This window comes from Varroa jacobsoni, unplaced genomic scaffold, assembly GCF_002532875.2.
Source record: "Varroa jacobsoni isolate VJ856 unplaced genomic scaffold, vjacob_1.0 scaffold_193, whole genome shotgun sequence".
In the NCBI taxonomy this organism is placed as follows: Eukaryota; Metazoa; Arthropoda; class Arachnida; order Mesostigmata; family Varroidae; genus Varroa; species Varroa jacobsoni.
The window spans coordinates 420,090-440,292 of NW_019213095.1; the positions used below are offsets into that span (position 1 = coordinate 420,090).

A 20,203-nucleotide genomic window follows, 5' to 3' on the forward strand; every position below is an offset into this window, starting at 1 on the left:
TTAATTGTGATTATTTTTACTATAATAGTAGTATTATCTAATTCGCTGCTGTCGTGTCCTCTCCTCAGACCTACGCAAAGAACAAAGGCAGGTGACTCTACAAGTCAGTGCCGATTAATCAAAAAAAAACAATCAAGTACACGAGTCTAGCATTGCCGCTACCGTGTGTGCGTGTGTCCTTCTTATGTACGCCGATGTTTCGATTGTTGTGTTGTCTATGAGATTCATTATTACGTCGACAATTTCATTGTGTTATTATCTTCTTTGATTATTAATCCTCATTTAGACTTGGTTTCTTCATTCGTTCGTTTTGCATTGTCTTTCTCTGATCCTTAACATTTTAATATCGTTAACAAGGTATACAAAATACGTGAGTGCTACACAATGGCTATGCAATAATTATACGTGTAAATATAAACAGTAATCATATTACTATTGTTTTTTTATTATTAATTGTATATATCATGCTTATATTACTAACATTGTTTGTTATCTTTAGCGATAATGATGTCATTGCCTTCATCATTTACTAATGTACAACCAAAAACGCGAACTCTTACATCATGTTGACATCGCTACGCTGCTGCTCGTAATAATAATAAATATTATTATTATAATGTTTATCATCGCCCCTTTAATGTACCACCTTTAGTTTAATGAGTGTTGTCTGCTCGATATTGTGATGAGTAGAGACGCGCACGTGTGTGCTTCCGATGCCATACCCCGTTTGCACACGTCATCAATACAACAGCGGCAGCAGCAGCAGCAACAAGAACAACAACGAAACGAGCGCTTAACGAGCTTTCACCGCAGGCACAAGAGACTGACTGTTCGCTCTAACTGGACACGTTGGCGTTTAAGTAAACATACCGAGCACCGAAAAAAAACCACCAACACCTGACGGAACGCACACGTCTATAATTACATACCACTCTGAAATTCGAAATAATACCGCGTCAATAAGGTAGCGCTTTTTCAAAATCCTCTATCCTAAACGCTGTTTCGATGGTAACGATGATTGGGTTTCTGAAATAAGTTAGGTGCAGATGCTCGCTCGGATGTACAGATTTGTGTGTAAGGATATGTCTGATCGAAACAACACGACCCTTAGATGACAATACTGTGTTCGCCTCGTCGGATAGGTGGAGACTTCAGTTGCTGTTCTTTCGATGCGTTCGACGCGCGTCAGCAGTACAGTCAGTGCCATCTAAAAGTGTGATTCAGCTCTTTCCCGTTCCCTTAGACTTACTAATCTCTGTCACGTTTTAAAGCGATATTCATAGAACATTGGATCACAATCGATTGGGTGAACATATAATCGCTATTGCGCGAAACCATTCCGAACCAACCGACCGTATTCGTTGCTTAAGCGTACTGTGTCTATGTCGGATCTGGCCGTCCGACTTCATTTTCTACTAGTCAACAACTCAACCGAGAAAGAGAGAGACGCGCAGTGCGGAACTCAACATGGCCGTTTCTCATCGATGTCTTCCTCCTCAACAAACTAGCTGCCATGAACTTGGAATTCGAAATAGAATCGGCGACTACGTTATCTCAAGGGAATGGCCGGTAAGCAGGAAGAGTTGAGGAAACTTGCTTCAAGAGTTTTGTATTCAGTCCATACGCATCAGCATCCTATTCTTTGTAGCACAAGTAGCCACTCAACGAGCCTTGACAACACATTTTCCAGCTATGCCTGAAGCCGAAAAAAAAAAGATTTATTGAGCAGAAGTCAATGCAGAAGTCAATTTCAAATAGAAGGCCCTTGCTTACAAAGCCTGTATAGAGTCAGAATGCAAGTCGGGTCGAATGTTAAACAATGTTCGTGAAGCAAAGAGTGTACCTGTGTAGGGCGACACAGGCAACAAAGATCAATTGAGCCAATTTTATTTGAAAAGCTCCGTGCATTTATACCAAATCTGTCATTATTGCAGATTGACAACAATTTTCCGCGAAGGAGAATACGGACAGCAGAAATTGGTATATTGGAGTTTTTGTTGATAATATCGGGATAATAGGTCCACGACAAGGCAACACAAAGCCGATAAAGGAGCGATCAACGAGAGCTGGTCTCGGGTGGTCGTACCTGCTGCTACGCGACTCTAACAACCCTAATGTCAGATCGACCTATTGAAGGACTGCCATCAGCTACTGAAGTTCAGCAAGGCCCATCGAGATTAATAAATTGAAAAAGCTAGGCCATAGGTATCCATGCTACGGGTAATCAACCTCTGCGTTCATTGAAGTCTACAGCCTTTATTTCTAATTCACAGAAGCTTTTAAATGGTTAAATATATGCCGTGAAGAATTAACGGTTATCGCCAAAGTGGTCCATTTTTATACATGAGAAGAACTTGCTCGATTTTCGTTTATAGCAAGGGAAACAAGAGTTCGTTTCAACATGTCAGTATTGTGGGAAACAGTTTCGACGAGCGAATTTTCTAAGGCAGTGGGATAAGTACACGTTTCAAGCCTTGCATCCTTGCCTTCCAAAACTGACTCATATCGAAGAGTCAAAGGGGTTAGGAAAAAAGCTCGCTATACGGTGTCTGTCTGCCTGCGCGTTGCGTTTTGTCATGGCCACATCAGTAATTGTTTGAGACGCCGAAGAGGCTTTAATAAAAACAGAAATAATACTGATACGAAGCCCTAGCATGGCTTTTGATTCTTTTTAATCTAACTCTGTAGATACTTACTTTGTGAGTACATGGGCATTGAAAAATTACTTCAGTTAGCTAATCGAGCTCAATAAATAGCATTCTGGCCTGATACTTTACAAATGTAAACCTTCCCTCTGATTTGTCAGTTGCGTTCCCTATCATATATTGTTTGTTGTTGGTATAGTACATACGCTCTGAATCGGCCTTCTCAGTCGAAACATCAGGTAATTGGTAACTAAACAAGCCAATTCTACTTACCTACCATAGGTTCTTGAGCACATAATATTTAACACTGAAAATCGCGCATATGAAGCATTGTAAACGCAGTGATATGTTACTATAGATAACTATGGCTCGCCACCCGCTGTATAACTGAACTATTGTATTCCGCTCAACGTAGTGCTTACAATGCGTTCTGTGAATTCGGCACTTTTTACGCCTAAACGTTAAGTCCGTAAACGGTAATTTGTTGCTGTGATTGTTGTTCGTGCTGTTGCTGTTGATGATTAAGGCTACTTGTGCTTCCTCGTACCGTCGCATGTCTAAAGTGTCGAAGATCTGTGACATCAATCACTTGGCCTGCGTATCATTAGGCGAGACACCCGTATTGTCACTCGTTACTGTTAACACGCCTATTAACATTGACGATTTGGCCTTTATCCATCCTCTACGCCGGCTGCTGTCAGCGTCTCCTGGCCGCGTCGGTTTTAGGTCTGAAACATTTTGCCCACGCTGTTACTGTTGCCATCGTGCGTTCTATGGCTCACCGTAGCGCTGCTGCTCAATGTGCATAGCTATATTTTTTGTCTCTACATGCTCATTTGAATTTAATCGTACTTCTACTGTTTGTCGGTTTATAATCTTTATACTGTTGATGCAAGCTCATGGGTGACCTTGACTTTCAAAAGCTCTCTGTCTCCGTATTTATTGTTGACTATATTCTGATCATGCTGATCAGTTCAAATATGTCGTTGTCTATGCACTCAGCGACGTCTATTGGCAGAGTTACGCTTCACTGACTGAAGGCGTACGTATGGCTCCGAACCGCCCATTGAAGCCCTCGAAAATTGTCAGCCATTATCATTATCGGTATTTGTTACAACGCTATTTGTTTGTGTCATTACTCTTAAATTCTGATAATCCTGTGGTTACTATGAGTGAGTGCACTTCAAAGGAATTTATAGGAATGGGTTTGTGGAAGAATAGGGTGCTGCTTCTGTGCTAGTTCCGTTTCGGGTATTGTGACTGCCGCTAGTGGAGGCGGCCCTAGTTGTAATATCGGGTGCGGACTCACTCTGATCTCCAGAGCTGCCAATGCCAGGGGCACCGCCTGGAGGGGTAGGGGCACTTTGGTGTTGGATGTTTGTGTTGGTGTCGGGGGCATTCGGCGACGGCGTTTTTGCGGGTCCCGCAGCCAGATACGAGAACACACACAGCACAGCGTAGAAGATGTTGTACGCCATTTTAGATCGGTATTTACGTTCGGCAATCTTCTTTGTTTTTGGATCTGAAAAACAAATCAGGCGCAACATAGTGTAAACATTAGTAATTTGAGATTTACTAATTAATGCAAAATGGGCATGCTATAGTCACGTGTAAGCCTCTCATAAAGCTTGGTATTACCAATAAGGAAGCGGAGACAACATTGTTTATGTATTACATTTGTTTCCAAACCGCATATAAAAACTAAGAGGTCAAATAGCAAGCGACATTGATTCTGACTTAAGCAGTAAACCGTCTGTTTGCGACATTAAGGATTGGAGACATTTGCGTGCATGGTTTAGATACTTACTGTATTCTTCAAGAACGAACTCTCCTTCAATTGTATGATAACATTTGTAGATGTTCTCCACGCGGACGAAGAACTAAGAGAGACGAACGCATAAAAAGCATATGTTTAGGTATGACTGCGTATAGAAATGATTCAGGAGCAAAAAAAAGCTATCAACGTCGTCACCGTGGATTCACCGTGTGAAGCAAAATGTTCTGTAAAACGATATTTTTCGAGCCACACGAGGAATTAACGTAGTACAACTACTCAGATCTCTCTCTACAGATGGGAGCATCGACAGATGGCTCTGGGTCTAGTAAAGCAGTACGCGTATCCTAGTGTTAATGAAAGCCAACACAATACTCTGTATATGGATTACTGCGCGTTCAAAAAAGTGTCCAATTTATATCCAATGAGGACCGTCTTAGCAAATAATTTGAAACAAACCCAGATCTTCGATCTGCTGCCTTGACTGATGACACAAGCGGTTGTTAATTCGAAAATTTTTTGCTGTAGACACACAACTTGCTGAGAGTCATTGAGCTGTGATGGCCCGATGTATTGGGTATGCCCAAACAGACCAAGCGAGAAAAACACATTAAATTCGATTACGATGCTAACGATTCTGGGTTGTTCCCACTCCTTTTGATTCTTGTTCCTAAATACTTTGGTAGCTCTATCATCAATAACAATTGCCGAATTAAATATAATTATTTTCTCTCTTTAAAGAAAAACGTCTTAAAAAAAGTATACAGCATCATGACATACACCATTTTAAGAAAGCTGTTAATTATGTTTGCTTGCCTCTTACATTAAATACCCGCATGTCGACCTACTTCTATATAGCAAGGACATTGTGCTTAATCCTACGAGCAGCTGTTTTTTCGACGATCTAATTCCCCGTACCTTATAGACATCAATAAGTGCCTAGAATAACGTATGCATATGATAAACAAAAAAATCCTCATTCAGTTTCTTACTTTCGAACGAAACTGTCGTAACCGTATGAAACGTTACTTTTCCCAACTTCTGTATCAAAATTTTAACTTCCTTATTCAATTCTGCCAGAAGGAATTTTAAATACACAGGTTAATCAATCCAGTTTGATTTAGACAGTGGCTGCGTATGGTTCTAACTTTTTTTTTTTTGGCAAACAGTCATCCTTGAAGTAGACTCAAATTTGGAAAGCAAAAAAAAAAAACAGTCCTGTGCAGAATGAAGAACGACAAACGTTCGAGAATGGCATAGTTATTCACCTTGGTGTTTTCGAAAAGGAGTCCCACACCATCCACGTAGACCTGAAGGATACCACCTTCGCCCGTCTGCATGTCTTCGATGGGGAACTCGCCTCCCAGGTCCGGCAACGGCTTGTGTAGCCCGTCGCGGCTGATGGCGTTGTCCATGGCACTCTTAATGCAATAGTAGAGTTTCTTGCACTTCGATGTGTAGTACTTGTGTAGCTGCATCTCGGCGCCCGACTGGCGCCATAGACAGAGTACGTTGTTCGTGGGGCAATACGTGATGTTAACGATGCGCTCGAAGAAATACCGCTCGACAATACTGCCATTGGCTGCTCGAACGATCAAGCCGTCCTCCCGAACCTGCATCGTAATTATGTCGATGCCACTAGTTGTGTTCGAGAACTTACGTCAATTATTTCCGCCCACTCCCTCCTTTTATCCCCTCCCCCACCACACAACGAAGATACTATAATTTGAAAAAAAAACTGAAAAAAGACTCAGCTTTGTAGGCCACAAAAGGGGCAACCAATGTATAATAGAAGCCAATTTCAAGCGAGGCCAAACCGATGCAGAATCGACACCCGACAGAAGTAATGAACGGAATACGAAGCGGGAAGATTCAAAGTTCTAAGGGAGCGTGATGCGTCCGCTGCCAAGGTTACCAGGATGAAGGGGAATAGGAAGCAGTCATTCATAAGGGAATAGATTAACAGGCGCAAAACGAATGTAGGCAAAGGGGTTTCAGTTAGACGTTATTAGGACCGTCGTGAAGAAAATAGTGCGAAGTAGGGTCGAATATTGTAGATAAAGGTAGGTGACAAATAGAATCAGTAGAAATGAAGACGGTTAGAGGACGCAGATAATAGATAAGTAATAGTATCACCGATTATTAATATTGATTCGTCAGGTTGTTACCGATATCGTTAATTCAAGCCCACGGCCAGAAAAAGGCGTGAAGATTTTTTCAATAAGTAAAGTCGGCCATTTGATAATTAGAATGAAATCAAGTCAAATTGGAAACGTTGGTGATTTAGGCACAAAAATGAGATGCAGGCAGAGCGGCGAAGCGACGAAGGCAAGGCAGCAGGACGCGATGCGGCAGATGGCGAAGTTCCCAATCCAGCCGAAAGAGACACGAAAATAAAAGGTACGAAGTAGCGGAGGATTATATATAGAGAAAGTGATTAATTGACAGGTAAAGCAAATGATGGGAAAACCAAAATACGGAGACAATAGAGCGAATAAATAAGTCGATAGCAGACGAAACGCAATATATAATAAACGAAATAATATAAATATACGGATCAGAAAAGAGAAAGAGAATAAAACGTGCTTGTTAGAATTAGCGCAAAGTCATTTATTAGCGACAATTAATAAACTATTTAATTTAATAATTCCTAGATAGTTATAGGGACAGGTGGGAATGTAAACCTTAAAAAGCAACATTTTTCTTGCAACTATTGAAAATAACCTTCATTAGAATTGCTTATATGGCCGAGTAATGTAACTTTTTCGCAAGTTAAAAGCTAGTAAAAAAGGAAAAGCCCTTGCGCAAAACGAATTCCGGATTTTATGGAGTACTTCAATAAAGCAGTTTCGGCGGCATAAGCATAGAAGCAAGGAAGTACTGTTTATATACTATACACCTGCACACAGCAAGTTGCACATAAAATAACCAGATATATAATATACACGACAGGTAGAAGTGGCAGCTAATCTGCTATTCTTATATTTTCCTACTTTTGAAACTGGCAACGGGTCCATTTGACCAAATCAAATAGGTTTTCATGCGATTGTGAAACACTGCATTATTTCGAAAGGAAACACTATACGAATTTCGAAAATATTGAACATCTGTTGAAGGAAATGTCGAGTACAAAGCCCCTTTTTTACACTATTTATACTAACAATCATAGAATTACGTTTTCTATCCGCTATCAAAGAAAAGCATCTCCTACCTACATTATATACGGCTAGTGTCGATCTATTCCTTTCGCCCCCTGAGCCCACGAACGGAACGACAGCGCACGAACCCCTTGGCGGGTAAGCAAAGCTTAGATGCTTACTTGAAGGTAGGCTTTGTAACAGGCTTCGAACGGCAAAAAGCTGCGAAAAAACTTCGCTGAAGACTAATGCGAGGGCGGAAATGAGCATATTGTCTTGAAGAACACTATTTTATAGAGAGAAAACGGTGTATTGTAGATGAAAAACTGACCTCATCTTAGACTATTTTCACTTTTTGAGGAAGATATTTATCGTCAGCAATCAGAAGCTACTCACAACTGAAACCTCTTTCATTCGGTGATGTTGCTGTTCAAATAGCTGAAGAGTACACATCATTTTCTAGCGCTATTACTGATATCAGCCGTGACCTATTGCTCTGAGCATATGACTCATTGTTCATTTCTCCTCTTGGAGTTCTTTGTGGTATTAACGTTGATGCTATCTCATCTTTCCTACGATCTACGATACACTGACTTAAAACTGGACTCAAGTTGATACTGTTTTGGAACTTATACAGCTGCGAGCGGGCTTCGCGAGGAAAAAGCCAGATATAGCTACACTTACATTTTTAATAAACTTTATTTTTAAATTTTTAAGAAACTGGATTTAAGAAGATTCACCTTTCGTAACAGTTGACACCTAGTAATCAAGTGTTCAATCAAGAATATCACCCGAACCATGATATGACACGCATGCTTGATGTAAACGACGATCGAATAAAACGAAAACTCTGATAAGGAACTTCGAAAAAAAAACTCAGTGATGGATACGGGACGGAGGTGCGCATATGAAAGCATTGTTTAGGTGAGGCAAACACGGCGCATATTTATCATATCTGGCTATTTTACATCATGAATTTTATTACTGTCATTATATCTGGCTGTGTATATTATATCCATGGCTACGTATATATCTGATGCTCGTGCGTACCTCCATGAACCGCGTAGTCTCGGCGGCATCGCTTCCAAAGCGAACGGTAAACGTCTGTCGTAGAACTTGCTGACTTGCTAACGGCTTCAAGTTCAGATCGTTGCCATCAAGGCTGTCCAGCTGGCCAAGGACGTCGTTCACTTCGGCGCTATAGGCCAGTGATATGTGGCACTTGCCTAACAAGCGTCGGATCTGTAGACGCAACATTGAAAGAAACAAACAAGCAAACAGACTTAAACAACCGATAATTAACTTAGAAGAGCCTAAAAGATGAAATCATTGAAGGTCAAAGTGTCCGCCAGATCAGATTACTATTTCATTGTCAGAAGGACGAAATCTGCAAGTTTTACGAGCTATTCGAGTGCCTAATGCATCGAGCTATCATTCGGTAGTATGAACAATAAGGAATTGTCATAAGCTCTGTCCCGTCCTATTTTTGACCGCATTTTCTCTAAATAAGTGTACTCTTCAGTACTATTCTATCTCTTTTAACAAAAACAATGAATACGTCCATACATTCATTAATCTTCGCAGCTCTGTGAAAGCTCTTAAAGTGAAAAATTAAAATGATATCTCATCAATATTCTGAACATTTCAAAGTGGCCTAGGCCAAAAAAGTTCGGATATTTTTGAGTTTTCCTTAGTGAACTAATGCTTAACGGCAGTATTGAACGTTAAATTTGAAACATTCATTTATTTTGGCCAACGTCAGTGAAATTCTCAGCGCTACCTTTTGGCGAATTCGGTCCTTGTTGACACTCATCATCAGCATGAACGCAATTAGATTTTGCAAGACCACGGCCAACAACCTGTCTTCATCTTCCTGTAGTCTTTTTTGGTCTGAATTGTTCAAACCTGTATATCTGCAAATCGCATTAACAGTTATGAAGGGGGTTTGTGAAGGAACTTTTTGTCTGAACAGACTGCCATGCATATGTCTATATATATATATCAACATACGTGATGCATCGTGCATGCACACCAACCTTTCCATCATTTCGCCGGGTTTCTGATCCATCCCGATAAGATCCCGTTCCTGAGTCACCGCGTCATAAAACACGTCTTCCCAGAACTCCATGTGATCCCAGAGAGAGCTTCTTTCTTTCAGGAGCTCCTGATAGACATAGACCCGTTCGGGTTGCTCAACACTTGACACGCGAGGAAGGGCTCGCGTCCCTGCAGTAACTGGACGTCCTGCACACCAGAATGATTCTTTTCGAAATCCACCTAACGACATCTGTCACGATGATCATAGTAAATCACATAGCACTTGTACTACCTCATTGTACTGCAGAAGCGTCACCTTTATCTAAAGAATGCAAATATAGGATTTACTAAACAAACCTAAGGGGAATCTTGTCGAGAAGTTTTATTTTGTATGAACTACATTTTTTTTAATGACATTTAAATGATATTTGTTAAACCTGACGTCTTTTTATGACGATTCATAGATGAGAAGAAATATCAAATTTTTCGATCATTTAAATATATATAGCATATGCTTATTGTGAGTCTTGGAACATTGCCCTTAGTGTAATTAGTAGTGTTTCTGTCAGGTTATTTTCATTCAGGTCTCACGTAGAGTTACATAATAATTGCTAAGATATAAAGTAACTGAATATTTCTGAGTGTTTGACTAATATCTAGAGAATTCTGAAGTTTCCGCTAAAGATAACAGAAATTTAATTTTTCTTTAGACATTTAAAACATTTAGTCCATCAGTTTAGATATATCCCTTTGCGATTTTAAGGTTATATTAGATGCATCTTTTTTCGAATAGATAAATGGACGCCAAATTATAATAACGTGCCAGAGGTTTGTCACGACATAGATTGCAGACCGGTCAGCTTCGTACGTTATAAAAGAAAGTTCCCGAGACAATCAACCAAAATCATGTTTCTATAGTTTACTATAGCATTCAGTAGTATTCATCGATTCGCACATAAGTTGTTCCTGTAGCGGCAAAAAAGATACCACTTAGTATCTATGCATTGGTAAAAGGAACACGAAAAATGGCGGGCTAAATGTATGCTAAAGAAATCTGTCTGGCATGGACCATAATATTGAGGTCCTACTACTACTAGACCATACAATCGGAACGAGGAAAACAAAGAAATCGAGCAAAAGAAAACCAACGACGTTAAAACTAACCAAGAGAAATAGTGGAAGTATAAGTAGGTACGAATAGCAAAGGCGTTAGACATACGTTCTTTCTTGTATCTATATGAGCTCGCCACAACTTCTCGATACTCGATTTTGTAACGAAACTTGAGGTCGTGAGATGTCGCTACTTCACATTTTACTACTACACGCTACTTCACTAGTTGTCATTTATATTACATTATTGTGGTTGGCTGTTCAGCAGTACCCACCAGGTCAGCGTCACCATCGGAGATTGCTGACCTCGCGGCCGAACCCTTTCGCTCTTTCCGCTGTAGGAACATAGGATTTGTCGAAATAGAACCCGTTTCTGATACATCCGACTGAAACAAGACGCCAGAACATGTAATACATGTAGGTATAGCATGTGTACATGATACATAAGCGGCTCGGAGCTGTTATTATCGTATATCGTTTATGTTCGCCTATCTTTGTCTTCCTGTTTTCATCCTTTTCACATAGGAAGTTCATAGTTTTCATCCTTTTACATAACGGAATCCGTCAGGAAGACATAGGAACACAATAAAAAGGGACTAGTTTTAAAAGACGCCTACTTTCAACAGCATCAACTTGTTTCAATTTATGAACCTGAAAAGTTGACGGTATTAGCCAAAGGGTCCGTTTGGCACTATCTGATTCTCCCACCAAACCCTGTGCAATGTTATAATTCAATATATAATTGTTTACAGTTCGAAAAGACCTTAATATATATACTTGTTTGTGCTCTCCATAGTTCTCATCTTGCTTCTAATTCATAAACAATTCATATGGAAAAGGCTAGAGGAGTCTCAAATATTCCCTTTACCCCGAAAAACCTGTTATGTTGTCTTTAGGTTTTCTCTTTTAGGAAAATAAAGCCGCGAGCTGAACTGTTATGAACGTATCGTGATTTGCAAGGCCTGCCAATTAGGCTGCAATCCTTCATTAGGCTAGTTACTAACAATACTGAGATATATTCCAAAATTTATTTTAACCCTCACTTGATTTGGAACTAATGTATTTGCTACGAACGATACGTCGATGGAAGCCTTTTATTCTCTGTACAGCTTTATATCATCAACTTCTCGCTTTTAGCTCCTACGTGGTATTGATGTCAGCTATCCATAGCCATTTGCTGAATGTTTCTCCAATCAGCACAGGCTGAGACTCAATTTACAAAAAGGCCATAGATTTGAACTAAAGGCTTAGTTCGAAACAAACATGAATCGATAAAGTAAACAATTGCAGGTCATGCTTTACAGTAAATTTTATTGGTGTATCCAAATTGTGTAACTGTAAAAAATCAAGTGAAAGTGCATATTATTATATAATAAGTTATTATATGGTCTGTTGAGTAGTATCTATTTTAAAATAAACGGTTCTATCTACTAAATTTGATAAATCATAATTTATTAACTCACGTCATGCGTTGCTCTCTTTATTTTGAGAAATTAGGGGGGGGTTCCTGTTCATGTTTTTACATATACTTATGCCATGCGTCCTCTTTCCAATACACTACGCAAGGGTTGTCAACGGGTCTACCGGATCGAACGAGGAAAGTGACAGGCAAAAATCGATCTTTTGCTCGAGGCGGTCCAACGTTCACATAGAAACGGCTGCGACGGTCTGGGTCTCGTTCTTGTTTTATAAAATGAGGCATCCTTATTGTTTATTTTTAGTAGATGTACGTTTCCAGGAGCATTGTACTCAGAGAGCCACTGTAGTAGGCAGCGAGCAGACAAGCCAGATGAGGACTGCGATAGCCGCTGATCTCTGACGCGATTAGGTATTGGCAACGATCCAGTGGCTCAACTTTAACAAGGCGTCCGATCCAGATTGAATTAGGCCTAAACACTTCAAAAAAGCAGTACTGCTGAAATGCTTTGTTCAACACCTGTCTACATTATAGCAGAATACTGGACCGTTGTTTGAAAGTCAAGGCGATCTTACCGAGGAAAGCTCTGATAAAAAAAAATTGTTACAAAGTGATTTCCACCATACTTTCCTAGAAACTCGAGGCATTATCCCAGATAAAAAAAAACATGGCTTCCATAGAGGGAGGTCAACACCGATTACCTGCCCAGCTAAGATGCCTCATAAGCAGAAAAAGAAGCAGACGATTCATCTATACGGTGAGAACGACATTCAAGGCGACCGGATTTTGCTCCAGCTCTTCGGGGCACGACTCCTCCAATTCATTGTTTCGATTCTGCAAGAGAATCTTATTTCGATATAAGGCGGCTTGGCGGAACTGGACCCCTTATGGTAGATAACAGGAATGGCGACAGCCCCAACCCCCTACTCATCCCAGTCCATTTGGACTATTCTCCGAGCAACATAATCGAGAAGCTCAAGCCCGTAAGAGCGGATATTTGCTGTATGCCGATGACCTCGCGATCGGTAGATAAGTCACTCTGATATTCTACAAAGATTGACGCACCTTCGGCAATACGTAACGAATGCCGGTTTAGGAATAACTTTGGACAAAACAGGAAGTCATCAAGTTTCGAAAAGTGGGTCTACTGAGAGCAAACGACATTCTTCTGTTACACATTTTGCCTCAAATTGCGTGAAACATTTTTACTATTTAGAGCTAATTTTATTTTGCTTCGGAACTTGCTGCTCCGCGTATGCGTCGCAACGTCAGAAAAACATTAATAGAGAGCCCTATATAAAAGCCGTCGTTATGCCCCTGAATACGAAAATACGCCTTTTCAATATCAAGCTCGCGCCAATGGGCACATATAATATTAAATTGACCTGGGAGAATCAGTTGTCTAGGCTAGACCGGATGAAGCCTGCATTTTTAGGTGAAAATTTACAATGCCAGTTTAGCTTAACAAAGCGCGCTTGTACCTGGAATACATTCGACCGAGTCGACCGGAGGAACAGAGGTCAACTCCTGGTTCTTTGCCACTGATGCTATAGTGGATGGAACAGGAAAGGAACGACTTAAAACGAACCGATGTGTGATAGCTTGCTATGCAGTGCGTAAGTTGTCCCATGTTGTATATACTAATGAATCTTGCCACGAAAAGGGGTACATTTGTGCCGATGAGTAGGCATCTCTGGGGGATATCACGCAGCTCGTATCCGAAGACTTGTTCCTTCAATGACGCGACGCATAGAAAAATACAATTCTCTCGCTCTGCGTTATGTATTTTACCTTATTTGTTTATTCTGTTAGCAAGATTTCTATTCTGTTTTAAAAACGCCTTCATATTGTCTTCATAATATGAAAATGGATAAATGTACATGTACTTTTGTGTATTCATTGCAAATTTCTAGTAAGATTTGAACAGCTAAAAGAAAGGCTTTTTTGTGTTGTTTGTTTTTGGAAAAAGCGCGTACAGGAAGGCTAACGTTTTGGTGCATACGAGGATGTGTGGGCCCACTCAGCTTAGGGGTTAGGTAAATGCTCCTGGAATATATACATTTAGATAAGCATCTTTTGTGATTTGCCCCTAACCGCGGGAATGCCAAACACAATAGTCCTTGGACAGCCAATAAGAATCACACCTCGCACATATGTAACTTAAAAAAAGACATCGTATTGACTACCAGCTTAAAAATACGAATTCACTTATGTTCTACCCCAATACGGAGACAGATGAGTTGAAGGCCCAGCCATGCAAAGCGCGCAGAAGATACTACTAAGTTATAAAGAGGTTCAGCCAAAGTGAAAAGTGCGATTGAAAAAAAAGTCCGCATGGGTTTCGATTAGTGTGAAGTTTAGGAACGCCCTACTATGAGATTAGCATCCGTAGAAATTCAATATTATAACATGTCGAAATAGCCGCGCACATACAGCCTAACATAGAGTTTTATGAAACCAATTAAGAAGTTAATAACACAATTATTTTTATCGATAGCTATATGTTATAGGTCCTGCAGTGTCCTGACGCCATATCGCGACGCACCTGGTTATTGTTAGATATTTTGTTCATCATTCGTCGCATGCTGGAAAGTCCACTTTTGAACATCTCCGACGTCGACGAATCACTGATAGCATCTACTCGAAAAAGCACGTTTCCCCCACGCGAAAACAGACCTCTTCCCATACCGCCCAGGTCTAACGATGGTCGTCCGCTGCTTCGTCCAAGAGTCTCTTGTCCCCCTACAACAATGAGAAAAAATACATAACTCTGTAAATTCTGCATCATATCATAGTAGATTATACACCCACCAATCAATACTTTGAAACAGTGCGCATTTACTCGACCTAGTGGATATCACTATAAGGAACTACGTAGTGTCTAAGTAGCAAGCATTGCAAAATGTATGCAGGACATTTTGCCCGCACTAGATGGATGAGAAACAGGCTAAAGAGGTAACCGACGCGATGGATCTCTGCCCGTGCCAACCCTTCATTATATTCGAATTCTACTTCCTCATGAGCCCTATATATTGTCATTCGGTCTCCAGTTCTTCAAACCACGCCTCGATAATTGAGTACGTATTCTGAATTTGTGTTGTCTTGTGCTTCAAAAAACTAATGAGACGAATCGGAGATTGAAACAAGTAATCGGGAGCGAACATTTCTATTTGCGGACAACGAGGATTTTAGTAATTTGTGCTCTGTTGTCCGGCTGATACAAAACAATAATGATAATTTTAGCATTATTAATAGGCTGTTAAACTGTAGGTCATGACCACAGACCTAAAATATCTTGTATTCGTTACCAACTTACCTTGGCCCGTAGCAGAGGGATAGATGGTATCCGTGGATATCGCGGACTGCGCGCTCAACTGCGAGAGACTCTGGTTGCTTGTCGATCCTAAAATGTTATGGCTCAAACTACCTCTACTGCTCCGGCTTCCTCCTAATGTATCATGATAATGCGTGTGGGCAATCTCAAGTACCTGAGAATTACAAAGAAATTTCTCTCTAGAGCGAAGTAGATGTCTGCGCTGTGCGCCGAAGTTCGTAATTAACTCTAATCTATTATAATTTAACTCAGTTTTTAGTAAACAAGCGATACTGTGAAAAACACGATTCAGCAAATTGGCAATGTATGGAGGAAGTAACTCGGCCAGGTGATAGCTCTTCGTCAAACGAATTCTACCGCTTTCCTTTCTTCTTCCTTCTAGCGCTAGCCATTCCTACACTTTTTACATACAAAACAAGCTGTAAACAAGACTGGGTGGCGAAAAGCTAGCAACGTCTAGAAGTTGTTGGAGATTGAAGGGCTTGTTCTTTCGTTAATCTGTTGTATACACTGACCTGCATGGCACTTGCGATGCCTACGGTGCCGCATCTCTGGTAGTCATTTTCAAGACCTTCTACTATATACGCAAGCATCTTTACTGTGCCTTTAAAGACATCTTTGGAGATACGCACGTCCTCGATGTAGTCATCAGGGCCCACCTTGTGCTCGAACGCCTTGTTCAGTTTCGATAGCACGAAGTTCCGATGACCTTCACTAGCCATCAGCTGCTTAATGCGTCCTTGTTGCAAGAACTTCAGACCCTTGCCTTCCGCTACGCCCGTGACGACTTCCAACAAGAATTTTTGTTGTTCACTATTCTCGATCAACCAGGTAATAACAAGCCGTTACCCCGTATCCACGTTAGATAAATCGACAGTATCGTATCTATGTAGCAGGCAATGTGTTCTAAATTATTGTCAGCTTTTATGCTTGCGCATTTCTATGAATAATCTTGAGTTAAGCAGTTGAGCTGTCCTGCGTATGGGGGGAAAATATGATAAATTTCTAAGTAAGCCTTAATATTACCATCCGGCAGTATTTAAGGAATCACCATATCAATCTCAAGCTACAGGGCTTAATTTTACAAGTTCAGTCCTAACGATGCTTTGCAAGCCCTGTGCTGCTCCCTTTCCGAGCCTGGAATACACGTTATGATCACATACCTCGCCTCAAGCGAACTGCGGCTGGCGCGATTTCCACCGCTTGACCTACGGTCTCCACCCTGATGGTGATGTGAAAATTTGCTAAATTGGGCTTTTGCCATAGGTCCTAGTGGTTCTGATTTCTCCTTAGTTTTGCCTTAAAGAACGAGTATAAAACAGCGATAAGTTTAAATTTACTTCGGTCTGGAGGAATAAAGAAAAGCACGATTTCTTGACGTCGTACAAAATTGGACCAATACATTTCAACATCAATCATTGTGTTCATAATGCCATTAAGATATCTATAACTCAAATATATGTGCTATTCACAATATAGAATGATCCGATTAAAGAGTAGGCAAATTTGAGGTCGGCAAGCTTTAATTTTGTAGATTATCGATAAAAACGTTTCACATTAATATTTTTCGTATTATCTTTGTACAATGTTGACGTCCTTGCCACTTGGAAACTCAAGCACGTATACAAATTCTAATAGTAAAGTTGTAACCCCAGTAAGCATGGGTAGACCCAAGACAAATAGATCTAAAAGGATGCTATCATAGTAAAAATAGGACCTTATGAAAAAAGACAGGTTAACACGTACCGATGAGGCCGGAAATGACACTCTTTGTTTGATCGGCGATTTCCTTCGTTTGATCCGCGACCCGGTCGAGTCCACTTTCATTTAGTATCCCCTTTGCTTCTGCCATTCGGTCGCCACTGAGTGCTTGTGCAAACTTTTTTTTACTGGCACTTGCTGCTGTCTTAGCAAATTCTTCAGCAGCTCTGTTCGCCTGCAAATGACCCGGGCAAAGAATCCGGGACAAGTTGAGTATTTGTATGAAATTTGATTGCTTCGAGGAATTCAGTACATAAAAATTATTTATAAACAAAATTTACATAGGAAAAATGCTACCTTGCCAAATCCTTCCTTCGCCTTGATCATTTTTTCAATGAGATGGGCATTTTTGCTCTGCGCGTTCTGTCCGAGCGACCCAGCCCGGTATAACACTCCGCTTAATTTCTTGGCGATTTTTTCAGCGGCTTGTTCCATGTCCTGACTGAACTCATTCTCGTCTCCTGATTCATCTGCACAAACAGGAATGTAGGAACTTATTTTTCTAGTAGAATGTAAATTGACATTTTTAGTTAAAGGACCGTGCGTACTTTTTGGTTTCATTGGTGGAAGCAGCCGCACCATCACTATGTATTAATAATTTTTGCAGCGGAATTAAGAAATCTAAGTTCAACCAAAAAGGCGATCTTAGTTACGCCATCGCGATTTAATCGGAGAAACCGTTAGCGGTCAACAATTTTACCTTGACAGTCACCATACCTTTTGCGAGCGTTATAAAGCAATAATGTTTGTCATATGTCAGCTTGCGGCATCTTCTACAAGATGCAATTACCTTTAAATTGGCAATTTTATGCTGTGCATATAAGTTATCTGTTCAAGACACAATATTGTTTCGGCAAACACAACGATGTAGTTATATAGTAGAGTGTCTTGCGACCTGTAACGGACGCTAGGCAATGCTCGAAAATTAAGTTCTACCGCGATCAATAGAAATATTTCCCCGAGGATAATGATCTACTTCCACTACGTGAGTAAAAGGTTTGTTTCTACACGTAAACCATATTTGAAGAATAAATGTGGTTAATGTCCGAGCTGAATGCATCAGTGCCTCCTATTGGTATAACTTTAGTTGTCTTTTGCGTCTTTACAAGTACGTAAGTTATAGCTTTATCAAATATATAATTATTATCCAACTGGGACAACGGGCAAGAAATGGCCCTTCAATAAACTCACAACATTCTCTAATGATGTGTACTAACCGCTCCTCACTCCATCATCAGAATCCTCGTCATAACTACTGCTACTGCCATGTTGTTCTTCTGATGCCTGTGTTGATCGATCGCCACCTCTGCCCCGACGACCTACTGGCCTTTGTTTGGCTCGTGTCTTCCCACGTTCAAGCCCGCTACCAACTCTGGCCGCATCGTCAGATTTATTGTTTTTCTGCACAGCTGCCTGTTGCGTTCCTATCTTTTGATTATTGTTGATTTGTTGCGTTTGCTGATCCTCATTGTTGTTGTCAGAGAGTGAACTGTCGCTAAATGAATCGCGGCGTTCCCTGGCTGTGTGTTGCGACGAAGGCGTGCCAGGCACAATGAGCTGGGTTGGAGGCTGGTAAATCAGTGAATGATCAAAGAAAACTGGAAAGGCACCCGTTGGATTCTGTCGCTCTTCGATTTGCTTTTCCGCCATTGAATCTATTGCATAGGACGACGAAAAATGGATATAAAAGAAATCCTTTATTCGTGCAGGTGTTCTAGTAGGTGTCATTAGTGGCCTTTGGGCCAGTGGCTTTATCTCTCTGTTCCTTCAAGCCAGAGGCTTAGTCGTCCGAGAGAAAAATATCTACACGTATAGTTTGATTAGTAGAACTGAGCATTAGTATACAAGTAGAAAAAGGAGCCGAGGTTCTGACTGCTTTTGCAGTTACTTTTCGTCGGATTATCTTTTCCGACCTAACCTAAAAGGCTTCGACACTTGGCAGATACATACTGTATGTAACAAAACAAATACGTGCGTTTCACTTAGCGCTATGCTTCTGCACAAAGTATGCATCGGTGAAATAACACATCGTTATGTTCAGTCTATTTCACACACACATACTTGGGTACAATAGCACACTAACCTGTTCGAACAAACATAGGTTGTTGGGTTTGCTCCCCATTAAGTTCGACTGCATCCTCGTCATCATCTGAGGAAAAGGGTTCGCTTTCACACCCACTTTCAGCGTCCTGTTTTCGGCTTCGTTCCTGGATGTCTCTGAGCAGCGCCTCGAGCTTTTCGCTCCAAACAGCCACTTGGATAGCTTCCAACTCATCGCTGTACCATTTTGGTTTATCGCCAATCGTCATAGCATCGGATATGCCTGGAAGCATGCCAGTAAAAAAAAAAATTGCACAATTAGTTTTTGACAAGACGCTGACTTTCTGATAGCAATGGATCAGTTGGGTCATATATGAGTTCCTGTTCCGACCGTAATCAGTTCGCAGAAGCTTATACGAATAATATTATACGCAGCTTTTGAGTTAGGTTTCTACAATAGAAATTTATCATACCTGTATTGATTCTTTCGAAAGCCACATTTGAAGGTTTGAGCGCCCACTCGATGAAGTACTCGACGGCCTGCGTTCGAACGAGCTTGCGCAGGAACGGCGGTGGTTCGCCATCACGTGCGCGTGACATCAGGAAACTGTTTACTTGGAATGCTACGACGGGCCGCGGGTAGAGGCGTAACGTCCGTGTGTGCTCAAGGACATTTTGAAGCACGCCTGGCGAGTTGAAGAATTTGACCAACGAAACCCGGATGGCAACATCAACGGTATCTGCGTCAAGGACCACCGGACTGGAGCTTTGAACCTTCATGGAGCCCAATAACTGGAACAAATATTCAGCATTTCTTATCATTGCATTAAATAACGATAAACCTCTCGTAGCACATTAGGATAAGCAACAAACAGTATATTCTTCGATGTGAACTTCCAAATAAATTTCTGATCCTAAGTTCGATGAGCCACCTTTAAACGTAGCTAA

The 20,203-nt window shown here is 40.9% G+C and overlaps 1 protein-coding gene across 1 annotated transcript in view; it reads right to left on the reverse strand.

The window, feature by feature from the left end:
- Nucleotides 1-1,537: 1,537 nt before the first annotated feature.
- The window catches only part of Rab3-GEF (Rab3 GDP-GTP exchange factor), a 33,956-nt gene continuing 15,290 nt past the window's right edge, over nucleotides 1,538-20,203 (reverse strand). Inside the window, exons 10-26 of the mRNA XM_022854827.2 lie at nucleotides 19,729-20,110; nucleotides 19,299-19,538; nucleotides 18,433-18,870; nucleotides 17,513-17,685; nucleotides 17,201-17,390; nucleotides 16,618-16,753; nucleotides 15,970-16,267; nucleotides 15,437-15,608; nucleotides 14,666-14,862; nucleotides 10,979-11,089; nucleotides 9,593-9,843; nucleotides 9,337-9,469; nucleotides 8,607-8,798; nucleotides 5,688-6,032; nucleotides 4,453-4,525; nucleotides 3,955-4,167; nucleotides 1,538-3,373 (exon numbers count right to left, since the gene is read on the reverse strand). Of these exons, the coding sequence (XP_022710562.1) occupies nucleotides 3,231-3,373; nucleotides 3,955-4,167; nucleotides 4,453-4,525; nucleotides 5,688-6,032; nucleotides 8,607-8,798; nucleotides 9,337-9,469; nucleotides 9,593-9,843; nucleotides 10,979-11,089; nucleotides 14,666-14,862; nucleotides 15,437-15,608; nucleotides 15,970-16,267; nucleotides 16,618-16,753; nucleotides 17,201-17,390; nucleotides 17,513-17,685; nucleotides 18,433-18,870; nucleotides 19,299-19,538; nucleotides 19,729-20,110 (3,687 nt within the window). The 3' untranslated portion in view covers nucleotides 1,538-3,230. The remainder of the gene's footprint in view (nucleotides 3,374-3,954; nucleotides 4,168-4,452; nucleotides 4,526-5,687; nucleotides 6,033-8,606; nucleotides 8,799-9,336; nucleotides 9,470-9,592; nucleotides 9,844-10,978; nucleotides 11,090-14,665; nucleotides 14,863-15,436; nucleotides 15,609-15,969; nucleotides 16,268-16,617; nucleotides 16,754-17,200; nucleotides 17,391-17,512; nucleotides 17,686-18,432; nucleotides 18,871-19,298; nucleotides 19,539-19,728; nucleotides 20,111-20,203) is intronic.